The 22,886-nt window shown below is 38.2% G+C and overlaps 4 protein-coding genes, 1 long non-coding RNA gene and 1 other non-coding gene across 6 annotated transcripts; 4 read left to right on the top strand and 2 right to left on the bottom strand.

Annotated features, from left to right (window-relative positions):
- Positions 1-681: 681 nt before the first annotated feature.
- Positions 682-1,665, top strand: LOC145701426 (uncharacterized). The gene is made up of 4 exons (XM_081778647.1): positions 682-801; positions 846-950; positions 997-1,058; positions 1,442-1,665. Exons 1-4 carry the CDS (start codon positions 683-685, stop codon positions 1,663-1,665), a joined length of 510 nt encoding a protein of 169 aa, XP_081634773.1. The 5' UTR covers position 682.
- An 847-nt stretch (positions 1,666-2,512) lies between these two features.
- Positions 2,513-7,277, top strand: LOC145703141 (uncharacterized). The gene is made up of 11 exons (XM_081780457.1): positions 2,513-2,621; positions 2,789-2,836; positions 3,175-3,222; positions 3,282-3,340; positions 3,808-3,866; positions 3,915-4,014; positions 4,848-4,980; positions 5,339-5,492; positions 6,175-6,242; positions 6,288-6,448; positions 7,002-7,277. The coding sequence occupies exons 3-11, from the start codon at positions 3,189-3,191 to the stop codon at positions 7,185-7,187; spliced, it is 954 nt and encodes a 317-aa protein (XP_081636583.1). The 5' UTR covers positions 2,513-2,621; positions 2,789-2,836; positions 3,175-3,188; the 3' UTR covers positions 7,188-7,277.
- A 1,047-nt stretch (positions 7,278-8,324) lies between these two features.
- Positions 8,325-10,140, bottom strand: LOC145704315 (uncharacterized). Its single transcript, XM_081781765.1, has 5 exons — positions 9,751-10,140; positions 9,508-9,688; positions 9,295-9,443; positions 8,527-8,581; positions 8,325-8,481 (listed from the first exon to the last, which is right to left on the bottom strand). Exons 1-5 carry the CDS (start codon positions 10,138-10,140, stop codon positions 8,381-8,383), a joined length of 876 nt encoding a protein of 291 aa, XP_081637891.1. The 3' UTR covers positions 8,325-8,380.
- Positions 10,141-12,819: 2,679 nt separating this feature from the next.
- TRNAS-AGA (transfer RNA serine (anticodon AGA)) lies at positions 12,820-12,901 on the top strand. The gene has a single exon. It is a non-coding gene; the product is annotated as a tRNA-Ser (tRNA).
- A 1,094-nt stretch (positions 12,902-13,995) lies between these two features.
- Positions 13,996-14,696, bottom strand: LOC145704882 (uncharacterized). Its single transcript, XM_081782346.1, has 2 exons — positions 14,611-14,696; positions 13,996-14,569 (listed from the first exon to the last, which is right to left on the bottom strand). Exons 1-2 carry the CDS (start codon positions 14,690-14,692, stop codon positions 14,253-14,255), a joined length of 399 nt encoding a protein of 132 aa, XP_081638472.1. The 5' UTR covers positions 14,693-14,696; the 3' UTR covers positions 13,996-14,252.
- A 414-nt stretch (positions 14,697-15,110) lies between these two features.
- LOC145705454 (uncharacterized) lies at positions 15,111-17,586 on the top strand. The gene is made up of 3 exons (XR_014134593.1): positions 15,111-15,212; positions 15,260-15,355; positions 17,452-17,586. It is a non-coding gene; the product is annotated as an uncharacterized LOC145705454 (long non-coding RNA).
- Positions 17,587-22,886: the final 5,300 nt, after the last annotated feature.

Genomic DNA, 22,886 nt, shown 5'->3' with positions numbered 1-22,886 from the left:
CAATAATTTGAAATACGACTTTTTGATTGGAGGAGGCGAAATCTGTTCTTATTCGCTAACCCTAGGCAGCCTCACAATATGGGTCTTATTGACCAATAAGAACGCTTTCATTCAAATAATCTAGCGTAAAATTATATAAGAAGGTATACCCTTAACCTTTAGCATATTCAACTTTGAAATTTTTTCTCCGCTTATCAAAAAATATTTAATACTCAGCCAGCATTTTCGAGTAAAATATCTTTTACCATCAAAAATTAACCTTGTAAGCCAACTGATGATAAGACGCTGGAATCCCACAATAAGGGAACACGTGCTTTAGAACTGCAAAAGCTAATCCTATCGCCAGATACTCGGCTCAGCGTACAAAATTTCTCGATAAGAAAATTTTGTGTCTTGCTCCAGAGAAGATAAGAACCCGCCGCGCGGGGTTTTTCTGGGCGGCATGAAAAGATATCGGCAAAAATGGCAACAAAAAAAGCGTAATGGTCCATTACTAATGGACAAGTAAGAATCTAACTCTTCCATTTTAAGTTTTCTCGGTAAAAAACGCAAAATAGTTCAAAGTTACAAGATCCAAATAAAACAAAGTTATCTCAAAAACACTGAGAAATTTTCCATCTGTCGAGAATTTTCCGGCAAATCGAGTTTTGCCTACTCCCCTTTTTCTCCATTGCCGTAGAAAATGGCGATCAAGTCGAAAAAGAAAATTTATTCTGAGTATGAAAAAGTCGAGAAATTCAAGAAAGCTGAGGAAGAAGCTAGAGAAGATGTAAAGCTCTTTGTCGGCGGAATCATTTTCACGTAGGATACCCTTAAGAAAAATCACCATAAATAGCCATTCGTAGCTTTTCTTTTCTTTGGGCGATGCTGGAATGGGGCGAAGCAGCTGGTTGGTACGCTCCATCGCCAACCGTTTACAACCAGCCAGGGCAGGAAAACAGCAGAGAACGGTACCACAGAGAATGTTTAGAGAAAACAAAAGAGGAATACATTAAGATTTGAACAAGGGCCTCTCGAGTGCGAAATGGACTACGACTTGTGTAACACTACTGAGATAGGTCCGGTTATGAATTTCTTCTTTGAAATGAAAATGGACTGTTTTTAACCCCCTGGCGCATGAGGCTCGAAAATTGGCCAACTCTGACAATTTTGTTCCCATTTAGCGCTAGGGGATAAAAAATATTCAAAGAAATAAAATCGTCATTTTTAACCCCCTAGCGCATAGAAGTCCAGAAATGACCATTTTGCGCTAGGGGGTTAAAAATACCCAAAGAAATAAAATGGTCATTTTTAACCTTTTAGCGCACAGAAGTCCAGAAATGACCATTTTTGCGCTAAAGGGTTAAAATAAGATCTTTATCATTCTGTCCAGAATATCTTTATTCGTGTAAAAAAAGAATAAAGGGATTGTGGACCAATGATAAATAACTAACCGGCGGAGGTTACTATGGCCCTGGTTGTGTAACACGTTGGTACTACTGGAAGGAACGGGGCTCCGAACACGTGTTTCAAATAATCGCCCTAGCTTGCGCTACCAAATACACTTGTCATCTTTCCGGCCCCTGCTTGCGAAATTTTTCCGCTGATACTATCAAGCCATCTGCCCCAGATAATTGCCCCTTACACGAATTCCGGCAATTGTTGTTTTGGAGCCCCGAAATTTAGCTCAGACCAGAATTGGCTTGGAGTTATGTCATCCCATGGGCTTTTTATTTGATGCATCAAATTACTGTCTGGGCTGGAGTCTTCTACGCTCAGAAACTTAAAGACTCGGAATTCGGCTCGGGTCAAAAACGTTTTGCATTTCGGCGCTTTTTTCCGGCATTTGTAATTCTAATTCGAGGGAGGATTGATTCGCGGAAGGCGCATCATTGCCCATCCGGCCGATTTTAGTATTTTTCAAAGCGCACATTTTTCAGCTTCTTCGATTTTATGGCGCCTTGGACAGGTGAGTATTAGAAGCAAAGTTCCAAAAATCAAAAGTGCAAGAAATCAAGAATGCCAGTTTTCTTTCAATTGAAGATTTCACGCGTCTTTTTTGGCTTTTCAAATTTTTTCAATTTTCAAATTCAAAAATATCTGCAATTTCATCTTTTCTGGATAACAGATTCTTTCATCACGCCCCCTGATTGGCCAGTTTTCTTATGTAGAAAGAAGCCAATCAGGGGGCTTGATGTAATCTTCGTTATCGAAAGTCTTTTCTGTGGAAAAAAAATTCGAGATTGAAATCGATTCCTACAGAAAAAATCTCGCGATAGAAAATTTTGCCTCTGATTGGTCGAAAATTCAAATTTAAATTTTGACCAATCGGGGGTCTTAAAATTATAATTTATGGAGAAAAGCTAGTGTTTTTGTCCATAAATAGTCAAAGACAACTGAGTTTATTGACTTCAAATAAGGGGATCAGACCCTTATTAGAGAGCTAATTAATCTTAGTCTTTTCCGGGGTCGCATCTTTCTAATTTTTGATTAATTTGAATTTTTGGACTGATTGCAAAACGTTACGAAAGGACGCGATATCGGCGTCGAGGCGAAATTTACAACCAAGCTGAGTAGCTTCAATTACTTTCTGACCGCAGCGAACGTGTTTTTCGTGATTGCTCATTTGGTAATCACCCACAGTAAGTCTAAACTGAGGTATTTCACTATTTATAAAAAACGCGAGTTTTACACACGTTTTTTCCTGTCCGTTTATCATTATTTATAATCATTTTATTCGAGAAAAATAATCGTCTAAAATGTTCTTTTAAAATTCTATAATACAGACTCATAAATGATTGAAATTTAGTTTCATATGATGGCCTGGCCCCAACCGTCGCCGAATCGACTTCTCAAGGTAAAATATTCAAAAAATTATTTTGAGAAAGCCTCAAAAATGCTGTCAGCAAACTATAAGGGCGTCTGAGAATGCGCATTTTAATTTTTTCGTGCACTGTTATTACCAAATATTGCATCAACTATCAATCAATTTTATCATTTAGAAATGAATTTATTGTTCCGACACCCTTAAAACCGCTCAAAATCTACTGTCTACAACCTGTGCTAAAACCTGAGTCAGGGCTCATTGCGGCTTCGATTTTTAAAAAGCCGCTGCGCGGCTTTAATAACAGCTAATTGAAAAACCCCGACTCAGGTTTGGCGAGGGGTCTCCTTAATCATAACCGTCTTTTTTAGCATCTGTTATTCTAATGGGCTGCATCATTTTGGTACTTGGCACTTTCGTTTCGGGGTCAGCGAAAAGGGCATGTTTCTGGCGTGAGTGCGCGCTGACCCCACATCAGACCGCGGTTTCTTATTCGGCTGGCCCGATCTACGTGAAAACGAACCGAGCTTTGCAAGGGTGAGTCAAACGTGAATAATCTCTTCGTCTCAAATTCAGCAAAGACTGTTTACAGTTCTACAGCAGTACTGTTAGTATTTTTACTGTTCGAACTTCGAACAGTTGAAAATCGAGAAGCCGCTTGCGGCTTCGAGCGAAAGATGCCATAAGCCGCGCATAGTCCGGCTTCTCCCCGTTATTTTTCTCGAAGCCGCAAGCGGCTTCTCGATTCTGTCACAGTCTATGACTCATAGACTATGAGTCATAGTCTATGAGTCATGTCAAAGTCATAGACTATGAGTCATTGTTCTCTCAAACCCTGACTCAGGTTTAACCTTTCCTCAACAACCTGTGAAGGAAATCTGAGTCAGGGTCAGAAAAGCCACTTTGCGGCTCCGATAAAAAAAGGCCATGTAGCGGCTTTTTGGACCCTGACTTAGGTTTTCTACACAGGTTGGCGAGCCCAGGGTTTTATTCTTTCTTTCTAGTGGTTCATCAGCAGATATCATGGCTACGTCATCTTCTGGGGCATCTGCTACACTTTCTGGTAAGTAACCCCCTCGTTGAACTTCCCCTGCTTCCTCAGCAAAATAAGGTACCACCCAATGGAATCTACTCCCGGCCACTTTCTCGGATTCACCAACGGATGCTTGTGTTTCCTCCAGAGTTCGATGATCTACACAAAAATGCACGTTGTACGTATTCTCGAGTTTCCAAGCCTCAAAAACCACAAAAACGCTGTTTGTTCGTTTTTTCGTTCTCTAAAACCTTGAAATTGAAATTGTCACCAGCAGGGTGCAATTTAGGACTTTTCGCGTTTTGAAAATGAAAAGCGCGGGTATCAACCCCTGTCGCCACTGCTGATCTCTTTATGTCTACGCACTCACGTTTTCGTAATTTTAAGTAATTCACAAGATTTGCCCTTTTTCGACAGTCATGTGACAGCGAGCGGGAATTACCAAATGACCTTACAAATTGTTGAAAATAGTAATCAAGATCAGTTTGCCTAAAATTCACCATCATAGATTTAGATCCTTTAATTGACAGAGAACGATGAGTCATTGATTATGAGTCATAGTCTATGAGCCATAGTCTGTGACTCATAATCTATGACTCATAGTCAATGACTCATGTTATATGACTCATATTATATGAGTCATATAATACTGCATAAATACCGGTATAATGTGTGAAAATACTCGAAAACTTATGTTTTTGACCTTGAGTCCTGTAAGAGTATTAAAACTCATGCTAACTAGTTTGCGTTATGCTATGTTCAATGGTTAATCCGTGTTTTCAAAACTCCATTTTATCCGTTCTACATTCGTATAAACATCAATTTCCAAAATAAACGAAAACACGAAGCAACAAAATATAACAAGTGCAATTGCCGACTTTATTAAATAGCTTCGCGCCTGTCATACTCGTCAAATCTGGCTGATTTCAAATCAGTGATTTGCTCGAATTTTGAGTCGGCAGTTTTTTTGCCTTTTTTTTGAGAAAAGATTTCTAAAAAAAAGTTCTTCAGACGAAACAATGGACGTTCTTTATCGAATTATGGCCCCTCATTCATTCTTGCGTTATCGCTTATCAGACAGGCAATCGTGATCTCCCGCAACGTGAAGACTTGTGGCCGATTTTCTTCTTTGGTTTCACTACAGGTACCTAATCCTTCCTTCCTACACGTAAGAACCTTCTTATTCCATATTTCATCCTCGATTTTCGGAAGTTAGAAATCGGGTCAAATATTCAGAAAATCTCAAGATAAAAAATTCTACCCAGTCTCTTCTCGATAACGAAATGTTTCATTCAGCGCTCTGATTGGCCAATAGAAAAGTTTTCCAAAGAGCTATTAGCCAAATGAATTGACGAATCAGAGCACTTGATTTGAGCTATATCGTGTTTATTGACCAATCAAAACGCTTGATGAGAAATTTCACTATAACAAGAGCAAGCTGTAGCGTTTTAGAAATCATTGTTGATTTTCTCAAAAAAATCGAAATTTGATAAAAATTTTAGTTCTTGTGATCGCCTGGATCTTCACCTTTGATTTCTGGTGGCGAGAAAATTCGACCCTCGTCCGATTCTTCCCCTTCGTCATCTGGCTTGCCTACTGTTCCAACTGGTTCCTCCCCGATCGAGTTCAAGACCTCTGGCAGCTAATTGCAATTCCCTCAATTCCGTGTGGCAAAAACATGGCCAAAGAGCACTAGAATTTAGAAGTAACGTGAATTTCGAGTGAAAAAGGACCCTGTTCCTTTTCCAAACATCTTGCGCAGTTGAGTTTTTGGCCCTTATCCGGTCCTTTTTCAGGAGAAAGAAATTTCCAAAATTTCGTAAAAGAAAAATTAAGGGTCTCAAAAGGAGAAAAAAAGGAGCTTCTGAAAAGAAGCTTGAAGCATGTAGTAAGGTCGTAAAGCGGAAATATGCCCGGGCCTGATGTCAGTTAGACGTCCCCTTGAATTATTGTCAGTGACTTCATGGGGGACAAGCACGTGTTCTACACACGTGTTTTAACCTTGTTGACCACTCTGCCACTGTTAGATAATCCCGTCTCTGAGCCGAGATGTAATTGTCGAGCGGCGCAAAAGGTCATTTGAACGTGTGGGAAATTGTTCAAAAATAAACTTCTTTTTGAAAACCTGAATTTTATTATTTTAATTATCAATTTCTATTTTTAAAATATAAAAATTAATGAAATCAAAGCATCACACAAGCAATTGAATTTATAGATGACATTTACCTATCTTGAAGAAAAAAATAATAATTTCTTAGTAAAATGGTACTATTTCATGACCTGATCGAGGAAGGTAAACGAATTCAAAATTACTCTTTATTAATTTTTGCCACACCACCTCAGCTTATCTCATCTTTGGACCATTTTTCTACATCGTCTGCCACATTTCTGGACTCATTCTTGAGCGTAAGTTTCTTTCCTTCCGGAACCCTATGAAACTCGAAATTCTAGTGCTGCCCTTTTCGATTCAAAAACCAAAAGGACCGCTGCAAGAAAAACTCTTCCTCGCCCTCTTCATCGTCATGTACATCATCAACTACTATTTCTGCTGGGCGCTGGAGTTCGGAGAAATCCGCTGCGAAAAAATCTGGGCGCAGATGATTTTCCTTCAGGTACTCAACGGTCCATAAGGCCTTCTGGTTTCGGGTTCGGAAATCGATCGAGTCATATCCTGGGAAGGAACTTAAGAGGCAGCGACTCGTTATCCGGCAACCGCAATTTTCGAGGGCCAACGGGGCTTTCTTTCAACCAAAAAATGCGTAGTGAACCTTTTCTTTTGGTCATTAAATGACGTAAAAGGCGATTTAAGCTCTAGAATTTCTCTTAAACTAATATAAAAGGCTACTTTTAGGCCTTTTCTAGCCGTTTTTCTGGCTCTTTTGAAGAATTGCAGTAAAGAAATGAGCGTTTTTCGTCCTCTAGAAGATGTTTTTTAGATTCAAACTGCGGTGAATTCGAACTTTTGAGGGGGTTTCTTTCAAGATACGTGGATGCGGTCACTCGGGGATCAGCTGCTCCGCCACGTGCTAGAATTGTTTGAAAAGTCCTCCCGAGAGCGATTCATTCAAATACACATTTCATAATCCCTACCGGTCAAGAATTAGACGCAGCAGCGGCTAAAATTGGGATTAAGGGTGTACCATCGTTTTTTAATTGTTCGTTTAGGCGCTGGTCTCCTTAATTCCCTTCACTCTGCTCACAGTTGGAAGCATGGTGATGGTGCACCTAGCTCACTTGGCAAATGACGATGAAATGAACACATCAAACAAGATCAAATCAAAGAAAAACATTTCCGAAGACGATCAGCCCTTACTTTCTGAACACCATGTTTCTGAGGTTGTATCAGAGTAATTTGCCACCAATTTGCAGTGTTTGACACATCCTCAAATTAGAAATAAACGTACTTTTCAATCTGCCCTAGCTTGTTTTGAATAAATTCGAACAAATTGAATTTATTTATCAATCAAAGTCTTTATGAATTATAAATAATAATGACAAATATTCTTCTAGTGATTTTTCATTCTTCTTCTGACTCGATATTTTTCTTTCTTATGATGATGCTCGAGATTATGGCTGTCAAATAGAGAGTTGGCACGAGGATGACAATAATTCGGAGAATCAAGAAATTTCGGAACCGTTTATTGACTAAAATTATTTTTATAGACATTAGTTTTTTTTCCTTACTTTTTCTTGAAGTTCTGTCATTCCATTGTATAGTTGGTCTTTACTCCAACCAGTCTAAACGAAAAAGTGAATTTTGTGCCAAAAGAAATGTAGAAAAACTATAGTTTTGAGTCACTAATTAACTCACAATTTCCATAATCATCCGATTCTCATCCGAAAGCGGCATTGTTTCATCCCAAGCCGATTTTATTCCACAGAAAGTCGCTTTCACTGGGTATTGATAAAGTCGGTCGTCGTGCGAATTCCAGCAACAACAAACCCTCAGTAAACAGCCAGGATAACAAAGCCGATTTGAGATACGAAAAGTACTGTTATTCGCAGGATCACCTACAAAATTTTGAAAATAAATAGATTGATATTGATAAACCTGGAAAAACCTCATGAATAACAAAAGCAACGAAACTTGAAGATGCTTCTATGAAATTTTCAGTAGTCAAGGGAAATTTCGGTGGTCCCTTTTTATTGCCTATTTGAGGGAACATTTCGATGTCGCGGCTTTGAATAATTTGTAAAAATTGACGAAGTCTTTCTTTTCGCAAACGAAGATGGGCAAACTCGTCAGCTCTGAATTTCTTCTGGATTTTGTGCAAAATATTTTCATTGTCGTCAATTTCTATTGGTGCTACTCGATAAGTTTCGACTGACGACCACTGATCATTTCGTCTCTCATTGTGATCCTCGAAAAGGCTCATAACTGGCTAGATTTTTAAGACCTTCATAATATTTTTAAATAAATTCTAGAGAACCGATGCAGAGATAATAGGTGGAATCCATCAAAGTCATTATTTTTTTTATTTTGACGAGTTATTCTGACGATTTATGAAATTCATTATGTTTCAGTGAAATTGTTTCTTCAGTTTTTAAGTTCTTACTCTACCGTTGAGAGCCATCATGAGCCATATGAAAAAGACGAAGGGCGCAGCACATCTTATGATCATGAAGGCGTTGTATTGATAGGTCACTGAATTAAGGTTTTAAGTAAAAATCAAAACATGAAATTTCTCACATGCTGTTTGGACCTCCTTCATTCCTGCGTACAGTTGTTCTTTGCTCCAACCAGTCTTAAAAAATATCAAATAAGCTGTTCTTTGAAAAATTGAGTTTTAAGGACCCCCATCAAGAATCGTGAAAATGAGCCTTTTTAGTGAAAGTTTTTCTCAGAAACTATCTTAGGTAGATCCTTATTTTCACTTGCTACCTTTAGATCCAACCCTCGGCTGCAACCGTTCCCCTTATGATGATCTCTCGATTACAAATTTACAAGGGTATACAGGCCATTAAAGGTAAAGTTGCTTAGTGAAAGATTTTTTTAGAATTTTAGTTGAGGTATACCCTTAATTTTTTTACAGGATAAAGTTAAGGCCCTAAGCTACGACCGTTCCTCTTTTGAGAGTTTTTGGTCAACGAACTTAAGGAGGACACCCCTTTTAAAAACTTATAAGTCGAATATTAGGCAAATTTCCAGATTTCCATTTTCTGTTTTTGTTTAATAAACTGCCTTCGATTATGTTTTTCTTACCGTTTTTATGATGGAAATGCATTTTTAGATGGGTATACCCTTAATTGTAATGAAAAAATAGCAAACCAAGGATTTTCATAAAAAATATAATGCAAATTTCCACTTTTTAAAGCCAATTTTCGTCAAGAATTTCTAAAGCAGCGAAAAAATTTTCAACATAAAAACTTCTCCTCGTTGTCTAAATAACCCAAAAAGACCAAAAAATAAAGAAAATTTTGACGAAATTCATCTTGATGGGGGGGGTCCTTAACTCACAACTTCCATGATCATCATGTCTTCTTCTGAAGGAGGCTTTGTCTCGTCCCACATTGGTTTGTCTCCACAAAAGGTTTTTTCTACCGGAAATTGATAGAGACGATCATCGTAAGAAGAGTTAGCGCATGGAGCCAAATCTTGTTGAACGCCTGAAAGAAAGATTTTATGAACGTCGATCACTTCTAGTCCGTAAGCCATAAGTAGCTATTCTACCTGGAAGGACTCCACCAATAACGTAGCTCACAAAACTTGGGCTGGCTTCTCGGAAATTCGCAGCTGTTAGAGGAAACGAGGCCGGACGATCGCCGAAATTTATATCTCGGCTTTGAATGATCAGTAGAAATTGATAGAGTCTTTCTTTTCGCAATTGAATGTCGGCTCCTTTCTCGGCTCTTTTTAATCGATTTTAATTTTTTATTCCGGTTTTCGAGGTCAAGAAATTGAGTTCGATTTCCTGAATTTCTCTTGTAATTTATACAAAAGTTTCATTTCTGGATCGATGACAAGATCTGCATGAGATCGTAAAATCGGCGCTCGATAAATTTCTACATGTTCTTGAGGGGCCGCGGCTGGTAAAGCTTGGACTGGAGTCACTGGACCAGCTTGGATCGGAGCAGCTTGGAGTGGAGCTGCTTGGACTGGAGAAAAGTGAGAATTGGTGTTGAATGAAGAGCTTGTGTTATTATTCATGGGAGCGACAGGAGCCCACTGCGATGTCTCTGCTGCCTGCGGCATTGTAACAGCTGTATCCTGAGGGGTTTGCCCGAAACCGTAGTCAGAATCAAAGGCTGATCCCCACTGATCTTTATTTCCATCGCCGAACTGGTAGTCGTCAAAATAACTCATAACTTGTAACTGATTACTTTTACCGTCGCCACAACATCTTCAACACTAATTCTAGAGACGACCATTCTATTTACAAGGTCATGGAAACAGGAGAAAAGTTGCTTAGGTCATTTGAAAATGACAAAAAGATTCATATCTGTGGAACTCGCGCTAAGTTAAAAATTCACAGAAGCTTCCGCCTCGCCGACCAAGAATAAAGAAAAAACGAATTTCTTGGCGCATGCGAGCTTTCTCGTATTCACGTTTTATGCGACAAAAGATCCAAAACAATTTGCAAAACTAAATTGAGCTTCTTTCGCACGAAATTATCCCATTACTGAATTCGTGGAGATACTGTTTTATTCAACAAAACAATTTCTAAGTGTATTAGACTTCAAAGCTTCTTACAGTAGAATGCAAACAAATCTTACGCCGAGATGGATCTACTGGCCTATTTGCCGCTTATTTGAGATTCATATCATTGATATGGAATAAAACTGGGGTATTTAAATAAAAGAGGCCTAAATTTCTTGAAAAACTCTAGCTGATCTTTATCAAACTCGTTTAAAAGCAGCATTTTCCTTGCCTTTTCAAGAGAATTTAAAATGAGACGATTATAAAAAGAAAATTTCGATGCATTTTTTCAAAAAAAAAAGTGCAATGGGATTTATTATTTATTTGAAGATGAAAGAACAGGCAATTCGGAATGTTTTCATTCAATCAACTCTTGTGAATCTTACATTTTCAACTATGTTCGTTGATAACTTAAATTTTCTTGAAAATAAAGATTCTTCTTCAATTTTAATTCCTTATTACCAATTGGCTCTTGACTGTCTGTTCCTAGTATTGAACACGTTTCGCTCGGAAAGTGCTCGTGGAATAATTGAGCTTTTTCTAAAAGAAGCCTGAGCCGCACCTGGCTGGCGATAACGGTCGACGGTACTCAATCCGCTTTTGAAACTTTTAGACCTCCGCACACACTAAAATCTGCAAAGCAAAACTCAAATTAAGTTCAAACTATTGATAAATTATGAAAATGGAAAGTTGGTAGGTCGAAGCGGTTTTGATGTAATTAATCTGTAAGTACAGCGATTACTGCCACGCAAAACATGGCGATAGAGCGAGCGTTGATCAAAAAAGTGCGCTTATTTCTAAAAGCTGAAAGAGACATCATTGGAGCGGAGCCGCTTACACGCGTACATCAGATATGCCAAAATAATTACTAGAGGCACGTTGACTTTTTGACAGGGCAATTTTTGCTTACTACATAGGTTCAGGATTGAGCGAAGTTCAGTGGTATAATTTCGATCCCGCAACTGTATTCTAGACAACAGATTTTCGGAAATCAAACAAGAGTCCGAAAAAGGCCGCTTAAAGCCGCAATGCGGCTTTTCTGAAACGCAAAGCCGCATTCATTTTTGACCCTGACACAGGTTTTGATACAGGTTCCTGACTCAGGTGAAAAATCAGAAAAATCAGAGGGTGGACGAGCCTTTTGATGGTTCTATTTTACTTCTATTTTCCTGTATAGAAAGTCGTGATTAGGGTTAATCAGAATGCCAAAAGCGGGTTCCGAACAGGCGGTTACGTAGCCATTGCAGCGCTTGGTCTTATCCGCGGATGATCCTGTTCCGCGGCTCGTCGGATGTCTCTTGAGAGCCACGACATGCAACTTTTATTGATATCCCTTCCAAACCGCCAACTTGGAAAACGCTTATTCAACCTCCGCTCATCTATCATGTACTTTGAATAAAACTCTCATTCAAAGGGGAAAGACTCTATTTTTCAGTTAAACTCCTTAACGGAGCGCGGCTTTTTCCTCATGTTACCCTCGAAGCCGCAAGCGGCTTCTTGATTTCAATAGCATATCTTCTTGTTCTTTGTGGGAAAGGAGTGGGCTCCAGTTTTTGGTTAATTCACATGTAAACGTCCGGATGCGCTGGACAAAAAAGCCAACTAACGCCTTATCAACGTTTCGCTATGTCCGGGGCCGGACGAGTCTCTACTGGAGTCACAATCCTCACGCGGCTGTACCCAGCTCTCAGACAGAAGAAAAACACACGATTCTGAATTCGAGGGCGGCACTTGACACGGGGGAAATGTTTCAGCGGCTTTTTTTTGGCTGGCTTAGAGGTTATTTCGTAAGAATAATCGATAGAATATCGATAAGCGAATTTTTTGAGCAGAAATGCCCATGTTTTTATTCAAAAATTAAGGGGTCCCCATTGTCAATGGGCCATTGAGCAAATATTTCTACCCGAAAAATTATCTCGAAAACCACGATTAATGATGTCTTGCCCCTTAAAATGGGGACTTTTATATTAAAAATAAGGGCATCACCGTGTTATTCTTTTGAGCAAATCTCGAATAAAGATATTCACTCATAAAAGGTGGAGTGAAACAGAAAAGCGGCTGGTGGCCACATAAAATGTCCTTCCGATAATTGCTTCTGACCAAATTAGCTCAAGAGAGCGAGTTTTGCATTTGAGTTGAGCCTAAAGAATACCTCTTGCGGCGGGTAGACCGCAGCTTACCCAGAAGCTTATTGCGCCTCGGCCAACTCACGTGACCAGTTTCTTCCTGTTCCGCTGCGAGTTTCATTCGCTCAACAGATTACTGCCTGACCTTTCTTCTTGTTCTAAAATCGAAAGCGTAAAATCACGACCGATACTGTCGCAATTCTAGCGCCAAATGCTCGCAGCTGCGATGGCCGAGTGGTTAAGGCGAGAGATTAGAAATCTCTTGGGGTCTCCCCGCGCAGGTTCGAATCCTGTTCGCAGCGATCTTTTGCACTTTTCAACCCTTTTTTTGAAGAAATCTCAGTTCACCGAGAACTTGGCCAATGCCCGCCATGCAAAGTTGCCCAGACTAACAATGATATCACATTCTATCCCTCCACAGCTCCGTTTTCGCCCATCAATAACAACATCTTGCTGATCTAAGGGGATCACCGAAACTTTTTCTAATCGACACTTTCGGTTTCAAAAAAGGGAATAATGCTTGCCTTATTTAAAAACCGCAAGGATCGTTTAGTAACCGTTTTTTCGCGCAGCAGGTGCTTGAAATGATCCCGATAGTGCTACTGATACGATCGCTCTCTTATCAGCTCTTGAAATACTTCCATCATCCTCCTTATCAATAAAAGATGCCAGAATCGCATGAACTTAAAACTGGAGATTAAAAATTTTTCTCAAAACTGAAGTTGCGAAAGCGAAAGTTTCTGTCTGTAAGGCCCTTCTTATTTTCGTTATCATTTTTTTCCGAACTAGCGTTGCGGAAGTCGCTAGCTTCCCAATTTGAGCTTCTCTTCGTCCCTCCCGCCGCAACGTACATTTTCAGTTCACGCAATGTTTTCCAACGGTAGCTGCGGTTAACCCTTAGCCGTCCAATCTTTCCAAAACATCCCTAACGCCGCCCATTCAAGGTGCCACTTATAGAAGCCGAGGTAGACTAGAGAATTTTGTTTTTAGATAACGCGTTAACAAGCATTTATTCTGAGCGTTTAGAAATTTTTTAAACAAAAATAATTTTCATTTATTGGGTCATATATGTCAACAGCAGTATATAGAGAATTTATTGCAAAAACAGCGCTAGTCCGACAATTCAACAAAAACCCAGCGAGCGTACTTTTCATTGTTACTATAGAGCCTTAGTTTCGCCATTTCATCTCCTGCAGGATCAAACAGGCCATACTCTTCTTCCACATCGAAAATATAGAAGCTTATTCCATCTTTCGAAAGGTTTTTCTTATATAATAAGAGTAAGGATTTCTAACTAAGGAATATTAGTTATGTTACATTACTTTTCAGCTTAAATATATTTTTTCTTGAAATATAAGGATTATTGAGATTTTGTGAATATAAACCAATGCTTGGTGGTAGACGATTTTCCATGTAGACATTTCACCATGGTCATTAGTATCCGTTTCTATATAAGCACCATCTTCGTACCCATTAAAACGGTAGGCATAATAGATATTATCATATTCAGGGTCGACTATTCCAAATTTGACATGTTCATTGTCTAATAGGACAACAGATGCATTGCGCATCAAAGCATCATTATCGGCATAAAGATATCCATCATAATAAGTCATATATCTCTAAAATTGATTCGCATGAGATTTGAAATTTTTAGCCAATGCAGATTACCCCATTACAACCATCGCCATCATAATCCTTGCAAATGTGTCCGAATTTTTGTGGTGGAGAATTTATTGCTGTTGTTTTTGATTCTTCAGTGGTTATCATGGTTGTCGTATCTTCTTTCGTTGTTTTTGTTTTTTCAGTGCTTTGAGAGGTCTGCATCGTTGTTGTTGTTTTTGAAGTCGAAATCGTAGTTTTTGAAGTTGTTGTCGTCGATGGAGTTGTTGTCGTGGTCGACGGCGTTGTTTTTGAAGATCGAGTTAAAATTGGAGGAAGAATGGCGCCGATGGTACAACAAAGAACGACTAAAAACTTAAAAAAGCAAGAATTTATCAACAAAACATACAAATAACCGAAGCCCAAAATCCAATCTTTCTCTTCTTGCTCCATTTTACAGGAGCTATGTCCTCGTTTTTCGACGCGTCCATTTTGAAACAGACTCGGAAATTTTAGTCAGTTTCATGCAAAACAAGCCAATTATAAAGAGTCCGGAATAAGACCCGGAAGACTATCAATGAGATACCGTATTTACCAATTCTGCTGGCAACGGATTCGATTTACCGATAAATGCACTAATATCACCATCTTTACTTGATTATTCTTGACCTTGAATTCGATAATTGATGCGGAAAATAAGACAAGTTTACTTTGAAACGCATATGGAATGTTTATTTTATCGTACAATAATTGAACTTGATTCAAAGAAAAACTCAATTTTGTTAATTTTATTTTGATATTCAAAAATTATTCAAATCCATTCGCCACACGATTCCCAGAGTCAACCGATTTTAATGACTCTCCGAGTTCGGCTGAGTCTGCTTGACGCTTCCAACTTTTACGAGCTCAGGAGATTCGACACTATTAATCCTTCACGAAAACGAAAGCGAAAATTAAAGAGAGAAAGCAAAAAAGATGGCTGCCAATGCAAAAATCTCCACCAGTTCGGCCGTAAGTCCTTGAACAGGGTAAAGAAATGACTGTTTTGTGTCCTCTAGAATCCAGTAATGGCGCACACCTTGGCGTATCTGGCGATTGGCTACGGAGCTATGATTTTCTTATTTTGGTTTTTCAAAGATCTTCTCGGCCTCACGGTACGTAAAAACATGCAATCACGGGGTTTCAGAGGGATCAAGGTCAATTTTGAGATTTATTTCTTGTTGTCTGAAAACTTTCTCTTCCGGTTTTTTTTTTAAACATCGTTGATTTTTGCCCTTGATTTTTGCCGGAGGTGTCTGGAACCCAGAAAAAAAAAATTCGACAAATTTTGCGTGGAAATTTTCAACCATTCAGAAGCCTGGATTGGCAAACCAGCCAATCAGCAGCCGATTAGTCGCCCACGCAAAATTTGTCGTAATTTTTCTGTCGGTTCCTGACGCCACCCCTTATTTTCGTCTCCGCGGTATCATATTTAGTCAAATTCTTATTCATGGAAATCCCTTGTTTTTCCGTTTTTGGATGAACCCCTCGAATCGCCCCGGCCAACGTGAGTTGCAAAATTGAAGGTGTTTAGCCAAAAATCCGTTTCGGAAAACGGCGACTCTAAGACTCTCTCCGCGCCAGTTTCGTAAATCTTATAAATGTACCACGCGGTCTATTTACTCAATTCCAGAATCGGGCGTATTTTGGCAAATGAAAATGTTTTCACAATTTGTTTTGAGGCGCGAACGGGTTGAAAAATCGAATTATTTTCGGTGAAAATTAACAAATAAAGTGATAAAACAAATTTTGCGATAAGATAGGGCTTCCCTTAAATTGTCTAATAAACAGTGACAATATTAGTCAAAGATTGTCAAAAATGCTTCTTTAGTAAGACCCAAGATTGTCGATTCTGTAATCGAATAATGGCCTATGATTGGCCGATATCGACAATCTTAGGCCATATTTTTGAAGCATAATTGGCAATCTTTGACCAAGATTGTTGATGTCTAGTAGACAAATTTGGGCATTTCTGATAAAATTTCCTCCAAAATTGCCGATTTTGATCATCAAAATCGACAATCTCGAGCTCAATTTCTGATATATTATTCGCTATATTGAAATTTTCTAGGAATTTTTCTTCTAGATGATCTTCTTGATGTCCTGTGGTTACAATTTTTCCCTGAAATCGTAACTGTCTAGCCACGTGGTTGAGTAAGTCACCTTCTAAAGCAAAAAAAGTCGAGTTACGCGTCTTTTCGGTAGGTGCCCGAAACCTCAAAATTTCATTTCTGGGAGAGGCGACTGCGGCTGATCTTATTTGCCACTTCCGAAACAGATTTGCCGAGCATGTTGGCGCGGCGCAAAATTTACAATTTCCACAAGAATTATTCTTGAATAACGAAATTATCCGTTTTGCCAGAAAGACTTGTTCATTTGAGTTCATCTTGTGCTGAGATGGCACTTTCGAGTTTAATCTTTATGGCAAATCGAAAACAATAAAAATCTATTATTTTGATGATGACAGATAGATTTTCACCTCATAAAACTATCATTTTTCTTGCAAAAATGGATGATAACGGCTCGAAAAAAATAATAAAATGACACCCATAATAAGGGTGTCATAATATTATCATTGATAGAAAATCCTATCAAGCACAGACTTTTCTTTTATATTTAACAAAGTGACTCCCTTATTTTTTTGAAAAATAGAATACTAATCAACCAAGCTATTTTTGATCGTCAACAATAAGGGGGTCACCATGTTAATCTTCAGAATTAAAAAAATTCTTTGTAAGTATCAAAGCCTATTTGGTAATTTGAAATTAAGGGTGTCACTTTGTTAGTTTCGCCAATATATTCAGCCGGGCTGAATTTCAGCCCATATTCCACTCTTTCGCTGCCTACCCCTTCAAATCGCATTTTGATGACAGCAAAAATCGACATCGCCATCAACAAAAAACGTCATTATCTTCGCCTGATAAGAAGTCAATTAGTGATTGTAGGAACAAGCCCTTTAAGTTGTTATCAATTGAGTTCTATGAAGGATAAGAGGCGATTAACTTTTAATTGGTGCTTGGTCAGAGAATACAGAGAGCGTTCGTTTTCGTCGCAGGTTCTATCGCAGCGGCTTTACTCGGCGGCTTACGAACATGAAACCGGAGAGCCAAAGGGGACTCTATCCGATCAAAAAAGGGCAACAGCGCGAATTATTCGGAGAAATTAAAATGCTCCTTAGAAAGCGGCCCAACTAATTCAAGTTCAATTTTAGCAAGTCTACAACGAAGATAAGATGAAATACGAATTTGCTTGGCTGCCGAAGAAAGTAACGATCGATTAGCGAGTTTTGTAAAGCGAATTTTCAAAAAATTCTTATCAATTTTTTGATTAGCCTGTTATTATTCTTCAAAATAAAATCTATTTTCAAAAGTATTCTTTATAGAAACATGTTATTCGAAAGGTGCTTAGTTTGGGGTTAAGTTAATGGCGAAGGTTAGGATAAGGTAACCTGCGTAAAAACCTGAGTCAGGGTTCTAAGAGAGCCCTTAAAAAGGCCGCGCAACGGGTTTTCAAAAAATGGAGCCGCAACGCGGCTTCGGCAGAAATTGATGTTGACTTTCTAGAGAACTTTGGCAAAGCCGCCCTGCGGCTTCGTTTTTTAAAAAGCCGCTATGCGACTATTTATGGGTTTTTTCTAATTCAGGTTTGTTTACAGACTGCTGGCCCTTGATCTATTTGAATTATTTACAAAAATGAAACTTATTTTTAGAACTAATAGGGTGTCCCTATGTTAAGTTTTGGTCAATGATTTTCGAGAAAGAAAAAGCCTGAAAATTGATAGAACAAAGTTACCCTCTTTCGACTGAAATGCGAAAATTGATTGGAAAAACAATTCTCGTTGGGTTGAAAAACACGTCAATTTGTGCGCTGTCCCAAAAATGGAACCGGCAACAAATGGCCAGTGATGAGCGAATAGAGCGTTCCAAAGCTAAGAACACACTTTGTCGCAATTTACACTCTTATTGCATAGAACGACGCGTGTGAGTAGACACTACGTTTTTGCATGTTGCCAGAATTAAAACAATAATAAAAATGAGGAAAAAACAAAATGCTTTTCTTATTGACCACTTCGTTGATTTTCTTATGATCAAATAATCTGAGCCGACATCTCTATTTGAATAGTTTCATTTTTTATTCAGAAATGACTGAAGGAAAAAAATACATAACTGAAAATAGTATTGATTCATTTAAAAGAGCAATTTATTTAAAATCCCATTCTATTAACAATCGACTGGCAAATGAAAAAGTTTCATTTCAAAATCATCATCAGCAAATAATCAAAACGTGAAAACTCAAGCAAAATTTATAAAAATTGTTTCATTTAAATAATCTTTCTGATTTATCAAAAGGCTTCTTCTTTTTATGCGAATCGGCAAGATGGTCTGAATTTAACGGTTTTGATAGGAATCTATTTTTTTTTCGCTTACAGATGAAAAATCTTTATGGCTGAAAAATCTTTGGAATTTCATGGAATTATTGCGTAAAATCCGGGTTTCGAAGAAATTTACTTATCTATTTTAAAACTGTACTAAAGAAAGAAGCCCTTTTTGAGTCTGATTTTCTCAGGCGCCTCCGATTAGTGAAAAAAAAAGGGTGTCAGCTTTGACATGACAGGTGCGCTCTGTAGAACGTGAAAGATTGTAGCAAGTATGTCTTTCGCTTCTCTTGAAGAATATTTTTTTGAACAAAGAATCTCGCAAATATTAAGATATGCAGGGTTATGTCAAGCTTCTTGTTGACGTGAGCACCGAAAACACTGTTTTATGCGGCCGAAAGATGCTTTTTTTTTTCTTTGCTGTTGAAAGCAAAGCGGAAAATTTTAAATTGAAATTTTCGATACTCAAAAAAACCCAGATTCTAATCAAGACCGATTAATTTGCAGCATCTTGCCAAAAGGCATAAAAGAACCAAGATCAGCATTCAAGTATCATTCAAAATGAAACTGAAAAATCCACTGTTTATGATGATTTTGTCTGAACAAAATTTATTTCCTAATGATATTTTCTATGTTCTTTGATCAAATATAAAATAAAATTGAGGAATAATTGTTCTTGATCTAGTGATTTTAAAGCATTGAAAGAGTACTTGGGAACAAGCTGCTGGTAATCGCTTGAAATGAGTCGACCCGGGCGTTCCGATGCCAAAGTGGCTTTTGGCCGAGAAGCCAAGACAAAATCGAATTTGAGCAAAGCGCATTCTCCAGCGGGAAGGGACAAACAGGTGCCTCTTTAGACAAAGAAAACGACCGCGCGACCGCAGACCACCCTTACTCAGTAATAATCCCACCGTTTTTTGGATTACCAGACGAATTTTAAGACAATCTAAGGCCCCAAAAAGTGATATTTTCATCATAATCTCGTCATTAAATCGTTGTTGTATAAAAAGCGGGCTCGTCAAAATTAATGATTGTTCATTAATTTATCTATCATAAACAGGGGCTTGGAAAGTCGATAGTTTTTGGGAACAATCTCGGGATCTTGCGGTCGGATTTCGCCAATCGCCAATCTTCACCCGGTACTTGAACGCTTCCGAATACGTTCTTCATTCTTTTTTTCGCTAATCAGTAATTGCAATCATAAATTTACGCGAAAACGGCCATAAAAAGCAAGGAAAGATTCCTGCTCTGACTAGAATAATTTGCGGGATGACAGAGGCTTGTAAGAAAAAAGGATTTGCATAAGAACGAAGATAGAATTTCAAGTCGGCCTGGGTCGGTAACGATTTTTTAATCACGTTTCAGGTCAAATTTTAACATCTGTGTGGATCATTGCTTTTGAGAAATTGAACCTTTTTCGTGAAATAATATTTCTACTAGTAAAATTCATTCTTATTTTAGACATTCAACTTGCTTTCTTCTCCCAATATTCGGCTGATTTTTCTCCCTACGTGGTTGGAATTTTAACGACATATTTTCATCCCCTTCTGGAAGAGCCAAAAGTTATGTCACCCCTCCTATCTGATGTTTTTTTCCCAGGACACAACCCTTTTTCTTCCAAAAAAACTTAAATCATTTTCTAAAATGCACCTTGCCAATTTCCTCAGCGGCAAAAACATGTGACAAAGGAATGAAAAAAAGCGAAGTGCCTCTCTCGTCACCCAGAACACTCAATATTCAATTGTCTGTAAGTCACGAATGAGCTGGATTTTATTAGTTTTTCTCACTTTCTTGGAGTAACAGAATTCTTGTTATTCAACAGGCGAAAAATTTTTCAGCTGAAAAATCGTGACATCTGGACTTTTTTACGGATTCGGTAAGGAATAAAGTTTGATTAAAATCAACAACGAATAATTTGGAACATCTTGCCAAAACGCATAAAAACATCGAGGATTGAGCATTAAGGGATCCCCCCCTGTTTTTGTAAGTCTTTGATACGGGTCTATATTTGACATTTTTAGATTCCTCGCGTTCTGAGGATCATTTTGATGTGTCACATGACCCCTTTACGAACATCTATCCCCGAAATTTCGGCCTTCAAAAATTGCAAAAATGCATGTAAATTGTACTTAAGTACAAAATAAAGCGTAAAAATCGCAATTTTTTCGACTTTTCAAAGTGATCGAAAATAGTCATATTAGGGGTCTATCGAAAGCTTAGGATGCACTGAGTAAGAATATGAGAACCGCACTAGAATTTCTGGTCATAAATCGGCGCTAGAGAGCTATTAAAAGTCAAATATGTGCCAAAATGGCATCAAAAAGTTATTCCCAAGAAAAATTTTTTCTTACTTGACCAAACGACTTCTCTGTACTAGAGTTTTGAGATTAAACTCTACTCTTTCTAAATCTAGTCGCAGATTTATTCTAGCTAAGCCCAAAAAAAAGTAGTTTGCCGTTGAAAATGGCCGAAAACGGCGTTTTTTCAAAATACGCTAACTTCAGCGCCCCCATGTGGTAGGTTTGCGTTTACGGAATTTTATTTCTGTACTAGAGAATTACCCGCTATGAACGAGCTTTCATTTGCGCTATTGCACGCTTGAAATTGTAAGCCCAAAAAAAAGTAGTTTGCCGTTGAAAATGGCAAAAACGGGGGGGGATCCCTTAAAGTATGATTTTCGAATGAAAGACATGATTATTTTGTTCATTTCCTAAATTTTCTACTTCTTATATTTGTAATATTAAGGATAAACAACAGAAATTATTGAACTTTAAATGAAACTGTTAAAGCACGATTACACAGATATGAATCATATCATATGATGAAATAATTTCAATAAAGATAAATAAATCAAACTTTTTTTTTATTGGCTAAATTTTATATTAAAGAAAAATACCAAAATCGATCAAGACACCCTTAAACTTATCCTTTTTAAATGACCATGAAGATAAGCAGCCCCATAAAATCTCAAATGATCATCAATTATGATTTTCTTGAAATCTGAAAAGTGTTCTTTGGAAAAAACGCTCTAAGCAACGGCCGATGCAAATCGTCTGGTTTATCCTGCTCGGCGATCTTTCAGCTGAATTCAAAAAAATGCGCTCAGCTTTACGCGTGAATCGGCCCAGAACCGCTACACCTGGACTGCTTCTGATTTTTGAATGAGGGAGGAATGGTTTATTTTGTAATTTTGAACTGTTTTTTGGGAAGAAAATTAACAAGGCTTCATCTGGTATTTTGGACGGGAGAGGTTTCGCTCGGCGATATTGAAGATTTCTTCATTCCATAAACCAACACCTGAATAAATTTTATTTGAAATAATTTCTTCGTGATAAAGTCAATTTTGACCAAAAACGTGGTCATTTATGAGTTTTTTGATGCATAAGATTGAGGCAAATTTTTGTTGATTTTTCAGCAAAATCGATAAAATTTGTTCATTTTGCACCCTTGGGACCTGGGCGAGCAGCGCGGAGCCGAACTTCACGGGCTCGCAGCTTATCTTAGAAGTGAGATTTTTAAGAATTTCTTTTTGCAAATCATATCTACAAACATTCAGCTTTCTATACCTACTTTCAAAATTTCTCTATCATTACCGGTTGATGAACTAGAGAGAAAAGAGAAGAGCAACTTCAAAGGCATCAAGTCCTGCAAACCAAATTTTATCTTCCTGAAACTAGCACCATTGAAAAGCCCGTTTAATTCTGCACAGATTCCACCTAATGCGCAAAGCTAAATACGTACTTATCGCCAAGTAACGCCAAATAAACAAAGTTACTTAGCGCGCTCAGCTGGTCGCGGCGCAGAAGGACGCTCTGATGAAGCCATTTTGGCCTTCCGGGACATGATTCCCGCTGAGCGCGCGCTCAGTTATCTTGTTTATCTAGCCTCTATTGCCAATAGGTACTGTCCCGTATTTGCGCATTAGGTGGAATCTGTGCAGAATTAAACGGGCTTTTCAATGGTGCTAGTTTCAGGAAGATAAAATTTGGTTTGCAGGACTTGATGCCTTTTGAAGTTGCTCTTCTCTTTTTCTCTCTAGTTCATCAACCGGTAATGATAGAGAAATTTTGAAAGTAGGTATAGAAAGCTGAATGTTTGTAGATATGATTTGCAAAAAGAAATTCTTAAAAATCTCACTTCTAAGATAAGCTGCGAGCCCGTGAAGTTCGGCTCCGCGCTGCTCGCCCAGGTCCCTTAAGAAAAAGGAAATTTCGGTAAGATATTCTTGATTTTCTGCTTCGAATTATCGTGATCGTGGCACTAAGGATAAA

Source organism: Oikopleura dioica, chromosome PAR (assembly GCF_907165135.1).
Source record: "Oikopleura dioica chromosome PAR, OKI2018_I68_1.0, whole genome shotgun sequence".
NCBI lineage: Eukaryota > Metazoa > Chordata > Appendicularia > Copelata > Oikopleuridae > Oikopleura > Oikopleura dioica.
Note: the sequence above shows the minus strand (reverse complement) of the source record. Positions and strands in the feature narration are given on the sequence as shown.